The 12,581-nt window shown below is 48.7% G+C and overlaps 1 protein-coding gene across 3 annotated transcripts in view; it reads left to right on the plus strand.

Annotated features, from left to right (window-relative positions):
* The first annotated feature begins 1,560 nt into the window (after positions 1-1,560).
* LOC143150406 (uncharacterized) overlaps positions 1,561-12,581 on the plus strand; it is a 132,036-nt gene continuing 121,015 nt past the window's right edge. Inside the window, exons 1-2 of one of the 3 annotated variants that reach the window (XM_076318656.1) lie at positions 1,561-4,925; positions 7,015-7,218. In XM_076318656.1, the coding sequence (XP_076174771.1) occupies positions 3,446-4,925; positions 7,015-7,218 (1,684 nt within the window). In that variant the 5' untranslated portion in view covers positions 1,561-3,445. The remainder of the gene's footprint in view (positions 4,926-7,014; positions 7,219-12,581) is intronic. The other 2 variants (XM_076318657.1, XM_076318658.1) reach the window with 2 other exon arrangements.

The following is a 12,581-nucleotide window of genomic DNA, read 5'->3' on the forward strand; positions in this document are numbered from 1 at the left end:
CCTGTCGAACCACGGTGTGTCGCGTGAATCGTCGATCGGCCGATTCTCCGCCATCAAGGCGTTCTTCGACTTGAACACGAGCAACGCGAACAGAAAATCCAACTCTGGTTGCAAGATGACCGCCATGGATAGACTGACCAAGACGCTGGGCCTGACGAAGAACGGCTCGTTCATCGAGAAGTCGGCCCCGAAGGGTTGTTCTTGACGTTTACTTTCCTAGTGATAATTAATTAACAAGTGTAAATAGAAAATACGGTACACAGAAATGGTTACGATTTTCGACCACGATCGTGGAATCTTCAGTTTCGATCAACGAGTAACGAGGACACATTTTTCAATCCTCCGGAGCGAATACAACGAAAGATCGTTCAACGTCTATTCCACGAACGGTGGTGAATCGAAACACGATTGGAAATCGGTGTACTTACGATCGATACTGTTTTTCACGATCGAGACGTTCGAGCATCTCGTGAGAAGGGTTCCGGAAACGCAAAAATCGGGCGATTAGGGGAGGGTTACGGAGAAGCTTTTAGGTTACGATTGTAAACGGAACGTAACCTATACGTAACGTGTGCGTAGATGAAAAATAATTTTCTCACGTAGCGTTTTTCCAACTCTCTGACGATTGATGAAATTTCTTGTCGCGCGCCCGATACAAATTCAGATTCCGAGGACCCTCGTCGGAATCGGATCTCGAAAATCGTGATTAATTCTGCCCGCGAATTTCGAGCTGCGTGTCGTTTTATTCTCTTTACGACTCTTCGAGGCACAGTCGTTGGCGCGAAACGATACAAAATGAAACGAAAGTGTGGATCGATCGAACATTTAATTACGAGACGTTGTGCCAACGATCTCTATAATTGTTCACAGTGGGTTGAAAAATGTCTCACCGTGCACACCTGGAGGGCGAAGCTGGAAAGTTTCTCGACCGTGCCCCGAAGAGTCGAAATTACGTTCGAATTAACGATCGTGACACCGAAATCTGAACCGAACGAAACATTCAATTTTACCCACTCGTTGAACAAAGCACGTTTAAAGCATTCCGGATGGAAAACCGGGCGAAGGTTCGATACACTCCTCGGTGTCTTACCCGACGCTACTCGATAACCGTTATTCATCCTACTTGTACGCTCAAAGGAGAAAAAATGGCCCCGATGGCATTTTCTATTCTCGCGTCGAGCCATTCCCGGTACAATCTCGCGCCGATTCCGATCCTCTCTCGATCCCGGCGAACGAGTCGGCCGCGACGCCCGTAAATTACAATATCCACGAATGCATTTCTCAGAAACACGAGAGCCCCGACCATAAATTTCTATCTCTTCCAGAGGAATCCACGGAGAACGATCTCGACGTCAACGACAACGCGATATCGAAGTAGCGAACTAACCGGAGCCGGAAATCCACTCACGAATCGCGAATCGGCGACCAAGAGGGGAAGTCAACGCAAAACGGGGGAACAGGACCATCAGTTTAAATTCATTTTTCTTTTTTCGTTCGTTCTTTCTTTCTTTCTTTCTTTTTTTCTTTTACGAAACGATTCCATTTTGATACTTTTATTTCTTTTTACGCAACGACGTAGCGGAACCGGTGTCGAGCGGACGGACCTCTAATCGAGAGAATTCTACTCGAGAGTGTCGCTATCGAGAGTTTTACTCTCGAATGGACACCTAACGTTATTTACACGGACTATGCGCGACCAGTTTGTCAGCTCTCCGCGCGCAATTATCGAGGCAGCAATTGTTGTCGGTCTCGATTCACGGTTCGTCGTTAACGAAGCGACAGAGAACCTCGGTCGCTCGAACAAAGGAGACAGGACACGCGAAAATCGAGTATTCGGTGTTGTTTTCGCCTCGATGTTTCCACGTTTCGCGCGAAACGCGATCGACGTGCACGATAGGAAGAAAGAATTGTACCTTCTATTTTTTTTCTTTTTTTTTCTTTCATTATTTAAGTCACGCGTTCCGTATCTTCCGGGTCGAACGATATTTCTTCCCGCGTACGACCGCCTGGCGTTACGTTCGTTTTTATTCCGTGTATAAATTTGCACCAGATTCACGGCACACTCGCCCGTTTTTTAATTCCGTATTACTCCGTGCTTTTGTTTCCGTAGTTAGCATACGTTTCTACTCGGGGTCGCGGTAGTCAAGTTTCGCGTCAAGAGGGAACGTTTCGCGTTGGTGTGTTACCTTTTTACAATGGAACGTTTCGATAACGAAGAAAGAAGATCACGTTGCGTGTTATTCTCGCGCGATAATTTCGAATGTACAGCTCATGCGCGATGGAACGGTCTCTGTTAGCATTGTTCGCGGATAATGTTCCGATTCTCGAACGCACAGAAATATTTACCGAACGGTGCCAAAACCGATGTAGCGATTGAGAATAAATACGTGTGATCCAAAGTTCGATATTTTAACGACACGCCAACAATGTTCTTACAATTCCGGTAGTTTGTATACTTCGAGACTTCGACGTCCACGAAGCAACGTTTGGATCATCGATCATCGAACTCGACACAGATCGGGTCACCGTACGATCGAACACAACCGTCAATTCATCGCGGAGTATCCACATTTCTAGATGGTCCAACTCGCGTCGATCGTCATCGATATTTATCCCGGAATAAACGAAAAATCACCAGATGGACCGATTCGCTCGAATCGGGTCGCTGGTCGACCGAACGCTACGAATTTATCACGGGGTGATAGAAAAGTCTCTAGATCCCCCTACCGCGGCGCGAATTAGGTCACTGGACGACCGGACACGGCTGGAAATTTGTCCCGGGATCGAAAGAAAAATCTCTAGATGGTCGAAGCGGCGTGGATCGGGTCGTTGTGCGCGACGATGGTCGAAAATTCGCGAGAAATCGATCTCGAAACGAATCGGGCTCGTGTATCGTTCGAAATGTCCACGACGGTTCGAAGATCTCCAAGGGAAAGAACATCGAGCCGAGGCCGGTGACTCGGTGATCTCGACGCGAGATCGTTAACGCGATTGGTCGAATCGACGACGAGTACGAGCACACCGTTGCGTAGCAGCCTTCATCCGGCACGAAGTTAACGAAGCGTTCGACGATCGATTCGAATCGACCGTTGCTAATCGCCTCATTGTCCGTTTCGTCCTCGTCGAGTTTACATCGTTCGTCGCGTACTTAAACTCGTTCGACGACGAATACATCGCAGCGTAGCGCGGTTCTTCGATCGTGCTTCTCGTGGAATATCAACGTGGAACGAACATTCCGATCGCCGGAAAACAATCAAAGAAACGATTCACGAGCGGGCGTCTTGTTAGTGCACGTGTTCGCGAACCAGACGAAGAAATCTCCAGATCGTTAACGGTTCCTTCGAATCCTAAATACTCGTGTAATTCGTTCCTCGAGCTCGATATCGCCGAAACGATACGCATCTCGAGTATTCGCAAGGAACAGGTCAACGTTGCGGACCGAAGAATGTCGAGCCACGATTACAGAACAACAAAGACCGGCAGTAGTTCGTCCGACTCGTTCGAGCAAAGGTTGTCCTTGGACTTTCAGACCCCGGATCGCTCGAGACTGTTGAAATCGAAGAGGATAGTCAGCCCAGCCGTGGAGAAGCTGATACAAAGGCTCAAGTATCTCTGTCTGGAGACTCCTCAACATTCCAAAGCACCGGTCTCCACACCGGTCGATATGTCTCCGTTGACCAGGGACAACCGATCGGACTTGGACGAGGATCTGGTCAAGTCCTGCGACTCGATCAGCAAACTGAGAGACGCTCTAGAGTCGCGTTACAACACTTGCCTCGCTCCTCGGAAGCAACGGAACACCCTGACCAACAGATGGACCATCGATCACGACGTTCTCGCGACGATGCTGGCCAAGGAGCACCAGCGTCGAGAGACCATGGACTCGCAGGACCAGGAGGAGGACGCATCCGTGAAAAGAACCTTTTTCGATTTTTCACCCGACGCATCGAATATACGGGAGTTTTCGTCGCCGTCCTACACGGTTTCACCGGACCAAACGGACAGTCCGTTGGAAAGCAACGACGACGAGATCTCCCAGCTGGAACGCAGCCTGTACGAGGTGTCCCAAGTGTTCGTAGTCTTCAAACGCGTGAACGAAACGAACGACCGTACGAGGAGACCCGAGAACGCTACGGAGAGGCAGGAGCTTCTCGGCGAGGAGATATTCAGAGAGGCCATAGACGTCAGCTTCGAGAACCTTCTGACCAACGAGCAGAAGGACATGATCCTCGAGAGCTACGTACAGAACATACTGGTCGAGTCGCCGCGAACCGATCCTCGCGACTCGAAGGAGGACGAACACTCGGAGAAGGAGACGGAAGTAGCTGTGGGGAGCTTCGGGTGTTCGGGCAGCGAGGAAAACGCGGACCGGTCGCCGAATAGTTTCTTCTCGTTGAACGTTTCGACCGCTAACGTCGACCTTGAGAACGACACCGTGGACAAGGACGATACTTCGGGAAACATCGATCTCGCGTCCAACGAGGTTACCCGGATCGATAACCCGAACGATCTCGAAGACTCGATCGTCTCCAATCCGAACTCGACCATTGGCTATCTCTGCGACTTCATCGATGCTCTTCGAAGCGACTCGTCCGAGAGCAAGTGCTCCAAGACGTCCATCTGCGAGCCAACGAACAAGATGTCCGAAGAGTCTTGCTACAGTACGTCCCGAATGTCCAATTACCATTCCATCGACAATTCGAGCATGGACAATTCGTTTCGCATCGAGGAACAGGGGGAGAAGGAGGAGAAGGAGGAGGAGGTGGAGGACGACGTTTTTATGGAGGAGAAGGAGAACACGCATCGGAAGCAGATGAACGAGTTTCGAGAGTTCCTGAGGAGGTTGAACTCCAAGGAGGAGAGGATCTCGCACGGTTTCAAGAAGGAGAAGCTCGAGAACGAATCGAGAAACGGGCGCGCATCAGGTAATCGGGCTGGAGAGCGAGACACAGGGACGAAATTTGAGAATCGCGTTGAAAGCGGAGCGAGTGGCGATCTCGATCCTCGAGCGAGGGCGTAGCCTCGCGTGCACTCGTGTACGGTGTTCGATGAAAAGGCACACCTCGTATTTTCCTTATTTTGTGGAATAACACGGAGCTTTGTAGGATTTTAGCGATTGTTCCGAGACAGTGGGATGAAAAATGTAAGAAAATAGTTCTTCGGATGTTTCTCAGCGCCGATGTCTCGCCGATACTCGCGTTTACTTGTCGCATATTTACGGTAGCACGTTGCAAAGTGGATCTCGTCTTTCGATCATTTCCATTCAACGCGCAGTTCGGTCATTGTGTGCGAGTCGGAGTCACTCCCCTCTTTCTTCCGCGGGGAAATCTTCTCAAGACCCTCCGACCCCTTGGGAGAGGTCAGGATTCGCGTGGAATTTCCCATCACGGATCCTGGCCACTAAAACCCCCATGGTGGCCCGTCTCTCGCTCCGGGGGAGGGCTTTGGGAACACCAGAAGCGCAACCTCCCCTTGAAAACTTCCCTGTGATTCTACCGCAATGTACGGAAGGTTCGTTAAAAATTGATCACGGTCCGTGAATGTTAACCGAACGATTGCTTAAAGAAAATTTACAATACTTATCGTACCGAAGGATACTCGGGAGGATGGAATACCAATTTCGTCGAATTGGAATTGGCGAAAGTTTCGTCGAATTTTTATCGACATCCAGTGATCCGTTACTGGATGATTCAACGGAGGATACGGAAGATTGGAAGTTTTTCCGGAAGCGTTGGTGTCTTCGTTGGAAATCCCGGTCAGAGAGCGCGGTGTCTCGAATGAGATAGAACAGCATCGCGCGATCTCGCGAACAAACGTTTGCACGGATTAGGAGCGAGTGTCTCGGCTCGATCGCGCGTCGCGGACAAATTCGCTTATTTCGTTTCGAGTTGCCGCTGCAATTAAAATCGGGTTCGGTAAATATTGATCTAGCCGGTCCGCGAGCAACGACAATGTTATCGCGGCTCGCTCGTCCCGTCGTATCTCACCAATTAATGCTTCGCATACATTTGCGAGCCGGCGCGAAAGTTCGCCGCGCGGTCTCTCTTTCTTCGTGGATGATTTATGGCGCGGTGCTTTATCGCGGGCCATTCTAAATGGCTGTTTGCGTGCCGCCGGTGGAGTAGTCGGGGAAGAAAGACACACCGCGGTGAGAACATTGGATCAGCCGCACCCGCGCCCGCGATCCCGCTTTTCTATCGTAGCTGGATGATAAATCGCGGGAAATCGCGGCTAACTATACTCCGTGAATTTATTATTCCTTGGAAAGTTCGCGTCGCGGGACCCGGGGGATGGATCTCTTTCCCGTGGTGTTCGCGAATATTAAATCGAAAAGATGCGCACGGTACTCGCGGACGTCTTAGGGAAACCGACGGATACTCTGGAGGGGGAATAAAATGCTATTGAATTTAATTTTACGAAGCGTATGTAATCGTTACGGAATCGTATCTCTGTAATATTGCAATGCGTGGACCTCGAGCGACGGTGAGCTCGATGGAAAATCGTTCACGATACGTAAATGGTACACTAATCGTGTACTTGATGGTAAGGTTGATGGAAGATCGTTCACGAAACGTAAATGATACACTAATCGTGTACTTGATGGTAAGGTTGATGGAAGATCGTTCACGAAACGTAAATGATACACTAATCGTGTATCCGATGGTAAGGTTGATGGAAGATCGTTCACGAAACGTAAATGGTACTTTAATCGTGTACCTGATGGTAAGGTCGATGGAAGATCGTTCGTTGAATAAAAATGGTACTTTAATCGTGTACCTGATAGCAAAGTCGATGAAACGATTCGCGAAACGAAAATTGTACTTTAATCGTGTACCCGATGGTAAGATCGTGAGTTTGGAAAACGAAAATGATACGTCGGTCGACGAATGTTGAAAATAAAAAGTATTGCGAGCGAATACGCGGAAGGTATACTCGACTAGAAACGATTGTCGTCGAGTCTTCGATATCGGTCGCTCGGTAGCTTGATCACTGACGAGTCTGTTCTGTTTTCAGGTGTCCTCTTCCCACCATCGCACAAATTGACAGTGGCAGGGGTTTTCGACGCGCGAACGGACCGGCCACGGCCGGAAGTCCTCAAACAACACTTTCTCGTCGAAGGTAGGATCGACGAGGCGGCGGCCCTTCGTATAGTCAACGATGGGGCCGCCCTGCTGCGCTCGGAGAAGACCATGATCGATATCGAGGCTCCAGTCACCGGTGAGTCGAATCTCTTCTTTCTCTCGCCTCGTCCGCGAGAGTTAACAGCTTACGGGTCTAACGTACGGGTACGCCGAGAAAGTCACTCTTCCAAATCCCGATGACACCGTAAAAACGAAAAGAAAATCTCGTACCATCGTCGCTCGCGATTCTAACGTACGGTTACTCCAAAACCGTGACTCTCTCGAACCTCGGTGACGCTAAAAAAAGAAAAGAAACTTTCGTACGAGCGTCACTCTCAACTTTAACCTACAGTTATCCCGAGACCTTGACTTTTCCAAACCCTAATGACCCCAAGAAAAGAAAAGAAAATCTCGTACGGTCGTTACTTTCGATTCGTGAGTCCCCTTACCCGACACCGTAACTTTTCCAAACCCTGTTGACGCCCAAAAAAGAAAATTACATTTCGTACGATCGTCGCTCGCAACGTTTAACCCACGGTTACCTCGAGACCTTGACTCTTCCAAGCCCCGGTGACTCCAGGAAAAGAGAAGAAAATCTCGTACCGTGATCACTTTCGATTCCAAAGTACGCTTCTTACCCCGAGACCGTGACTTTCCCAAAAAGCAAACAAAATTTCGTACGACGGTCACTCTCTACTTCGACCCACACCCAGCCCAAGATCGTGACTCCCGAGCTATAGCTAGCGACGCCGAGAAGAGAAAAGAAAATCTCGCGTCGAGTCTCGAGTTCGATCGGAGTCGGGGCTTCCGAGTTGCGGTGCATCGTCGAATCAATTTTCCGCGTCAGAAACGCGGAAGAACGTTCGTTTCTGAAAAGCGACTCGCGGCCCGCTCGAGTGGACACATTATATCGAGGCACATTAGAGCGAAAAATGTATGAAAGCTCTTGACACAGTTTCCACGTATAGCGCGCGCGCCGCGGCGAAAGAGCGATTCGTCACCTTCAGTGTGCGTTTACATGAACGATCGCACCAAGCTGGAAAGTAGTATCGACATCGCGTCGTTCGGTATCCGTGAACGAACACCACTGGGGCACGGTTGACGGACGCACGGTTGAGCGGTTCGTTTCGCCTCATCCAATAAGGGACGCGAGGATCGATTCCGCTCGTGTGGACCGGCCTTAAACTCTCGGCCAGGTAGAAACGCGGGAGGCCTCGAGCGCTTCGAAACACACCGCACGACCTACGTACCTCCTACCTTTTCTGTGTTTCGCGCGACACGGCCCACACACACACTCTCTCTTTCTCTCTCTCTCTTATTTTCCATCGCATTGTTGTTCTCCGGAGCGCGTTCCGTATTTTGGATAAACGCTCTTGGAGAACCTACCGGTGCACACGGTGCGCTCCTCTCGATCTTTCCAACCGGTGCTAGATTTTTTCCATTACAAATGGAAAATAATTTCCCGAAATTTACGCTCCCTGCGCACCTGAGTCATTTTTACAGTGTATATTTCTCGATCTTTCTACGTAGAGAGATTGTTTTCTTTTTTGGAAAATATGACAAAATAATTTCCCTAAATTTTCACCCTTTAGAACTTTTTCTTTCGAGTGCTCCGAGAAAACGTTCCAGAGTATTCTTCTCGATCTTTCTACGTAGAGAGAGAGATTGTTTTCTTTTTTGGAAAGTATGACAAAATAATTTCCCTAAATTTTCACCCTTTAGAACTTTTTCTTTTGAGTGCTCCGAGAGAACGTTACAGAGTATTCTTCTCGATCTTTCTACGTAGAGAGAGATTGTTTTCTTTTTCGGAAAGTATGACAAAATAATTTCCCTAAATTTTTACCCTCTATCACTTTTTATTTTAAGCAAGTGCTCCTAGGGGACGTCTTCTGAGAATGCAGTACACTCGATCTTCCTTTCCACGGGGTGATGGAATCTTTTCGCGTAGATAGTAAAATAATTTACCTAAAGTTTCGCTCTCTGACACTTTCTTTTTGGATAAATGGTCCTTCGGAAAGTCCCGGTTGCGTGCACTACAGATACATCGATCTTTCGCAAGACGATGATAATAGAATCTTTCCTTTCGGAAAGTAAAATAATTTACTCGATTCCTGCTCTCCGATACTTTGTATTTTAGATAAATGTTCCTATAGACAGTCCAGGTGTACTACAAATAGTAATCTTTTCTCTCGAAAAGTGAAACAATTTACCTAAATTTGCACTCTTTGAACCAGCTCTTTCCACGAGACTATTACAGAACCTTGGTTACTATTACAGAATCTTTTCTTTCCGCAAAGTATAATAAAATGCTCGCCTCGAACTTGCACCCTTCGAAGCAGTTTCTCGTCCATTTTTTCGAGCAACTAGTCACCGAGTTTCGATTCCTCGAATCGGTTGGCACTCGTTCGACGAAACGAACGCAACAACCACCGACACACGCGCCGACACACCACACCGCACCACACCACTCCCCGTTTCACCCCGAATCCTCAATTACGGGCATCAATTAGTTCCATCACGGTCGTCTTCGCGGTGTCTGCGATTGTTCTCCCGTGCACAATACCCACCAGAACACAATAACTCGGATCGATTCGATTCCGTCCTTCATCCCCACCTTTTCGCGCCGCCCTCAACCAGACGACCGGCGTCGCTTTCGAGCGGCGTAGTTATTACCTTCCGTCGACAGGCGGACGCAACTTTTATCGGGGAGGATTAATCCCCTTTTATCGCGTCGAGATCCGCTTCGTTTCATCCTCGAACCTCGCGCTCGACCGTTCGTTATTTCCACGATCGCGCTATTTTTCAACCTCGGTGTTCTTCCCCGAATCTTCGCGTCAAAGACCTCGAAGCAACGACGATCGAGAATCGAACAGTGTCGATGCATCCGCGACGGAAACACCCTTTGCGCTCGAGGGTCGATTGATTTTTCCAGAGATCGAAATAAAACGGATCCAGAGTCTCGGTAAAACGTGAAAAGACGTTCGAAAGTAACTCTACGGTTTATTTTTAATTTTATTTCCAATTTCTCGTGGTGAAGTTTCGAGGGCAAAGGATCGAGGCAATAACGTTCGAAGACACTGGAGAATCGATCCAGGGAAACGGTATTAATTGTAATAAAATATTCCTACCTTTTCCGAAAGTTTGAACGCTAGTGTTCGTAGACACTGGACACACGAAAACGGACGTTTCGATCGAATTAATCTTCCCCTCGATTCAAAGAAATATATTCCCTCCGGTCGCAAGACTCGATGATAAAATATTCCTCCGTTTCCACGAGGTTCTAATCCGAGCGACGACACAGGACTTACAGTCGGTTCGAAGATACTGGAAAGTCGACACAGGGGAACAGATGTCTCGAGGAACTAAATTTCCTCGGGTTTCGAATAAATACACTCCCCCGCCGTAATACTCGACGATAAAATATTCCACCCCCTTCCCTCGACGTCCTAATCCTAGACGCGACAGACGACTCAAAGCCGCTAGCGTTCGGAGATATTAGACATAGGAAAACAGATGTTACGAAGAATTAATCCGTTCCCTCGATTCAAAGAAATATATTCCCCCCGGTGCGAGACTCAACGGTAAAATATACCTCCCTTTTCTCGACGTCCTAATCCTAGACGCGACAGAAGACTTAAAGCCGCTAGCTCACGGAGATATTGGACAAACGAAAACGGATGTTTCGGTGAATTAATTTTCCCACGCGTTCCAAACGAATCTATTCCCTCTCCGTGGAACTCGATAACGATAAAAATACTTCTTTTCTCGAGAATCTGATCCACGAAAAAAAAAAAAAAAAGAAAAAAGAATAGAAGAGAAACCGCTAGCCGATACCAGAAACGCTAGGGAGTCGATATAGGAAAACAGACTGTCCGGAATCTCGTAGAAGAATACCGGATCGATTATCCGTACGATTTCGAAAGCTCCAATTAGCACGGATAATGGAGGTTCTATTGTAGTTATTCGGGTGGCCTGTTCGAAAGCACTCCTCCTGCCTCCCCCGTTACTCCGGTGTCGTTAAAAACTCGAACAGTCACGACGGATGGTTTCTTCCGCGATCGAAGTTAAAACGATTACGCTTCTTTGCTCGGTGGAAAACCCTCCGGGGAATCTTGGCGAAAAATCGACACGAGGGATTCGCCTGATCGCGAATCACTCATTCTCCCAGGCTCTCGTCTCCTCCTCTGACCCGGTTTTTCTCCTACGACCTCGCTCGCTACCGCCTGCTGCCGCCGCCTCGTCCATCGCGCTCGTAATTCATCTCGCCCAACCCCCTCGCTTCCCTTTCTTCGCCGGTTTCGTTGCAGATCCGCATTCGACGTCGAGACGCCTCCGTCGAGCGCAATTTCTCTCCTCCGTTGTCCCCCTTTTTCTTTTTCTTTTTTTTTTCTCCACTCGTTGCTCTCCCCCAATCTCGCGACCGCGACACGTGTGCGCCAAAAACCCTCGCGGGCGTAACGCGCGATCACGTGGCGATGCGACACGTATCACAGGAGGACGTCCGCAAACGAAACACGAATTTAGCCACTGTTTGGAGATACGAACCGGCACGGTTTGTTTGAACGAACGTCTCCCGTTCCGGGACACGGTGTATTCGTAAATAAAATTCCAAACCTAACGTCGATCCGTATACAGGACGTTCCGTGGGGGATCCACCGAAGCGATGGACAGCGAATGTAAATATTAATCCGTTATTGGTAAGGTGGTGTCGGATAGATCCCTGCTGGAATTTTACATAGGTTTTCGTCGCGGAATGAATTCAATTTACCAATTCGATTCTTTTCCTCGCACGTGACTCCAAGTATTTAAATTATTCGGGGTCCTGCAGACCTCGTCGCATACACGTTTAAACGATTCGTCGCTAAGAACGATCGAGTAGAAATGAAACTACTCCGAACGAGGAAACGAGGTCGAATACTTTATACGATTCTTTTTCATAGTTTCACGTTTACGAAACATCCTCCGCGTATGTGTTACGTTCAACCGTGTGTGTTTCTCGGTTTACGATCTACGGTGGATCCGAATCACGATCCGGAGGTTTTCGTTCCTGCTCGCGGTTCGTTCTCTCGATTTGGCATACTCTTCGAGAGACGACTCGGCCGCGAAAAATCCGCTCGATCGTTCGGGAATTATTTCACGGTGCACGCAATACGGTAATTTCGTTTTCCAGGCTGTCGCTCTGACCGTTTCAATATCGCGCTCGCGATTCGTTCGCGGACGGAGAGTCTCTAATCAAAAAGGGGCGACGGGGGGAGGATACGGGGGAGTACAAGAGGGGTACGCCCGAGGCGCCGTTAAAATTTTCCAAGCAATTCCACGGAATTGCGAAACATAACGTTCCGTCGTCGACAGTTTCGCCGTCGAGTCTCTTTATTATCCTATTTCCTTTCTATCATGAAAATTGTTATCGAGCGACCGTCGCGCGGACCTCCGTAAAGCCACTCGACCGTGGCGGACGTA

The sequence above is a fragment of the Ptiloglossa arizonensis genome, chromosome 8 (genome assembly GCF_051014685.1).
Source record: "Ptiloglossa arizonensis isolate GNS036 chromosome 8, iyPtiAriz1_principal, whole genome shotgun sequence".
Lineage (NCBI taxonomy): Eukaryota > Metazoa > Arthropoda > Insecta > Hymenoptera > Colletidae > Ptiloglossa > Ptiloglossa arizonensis.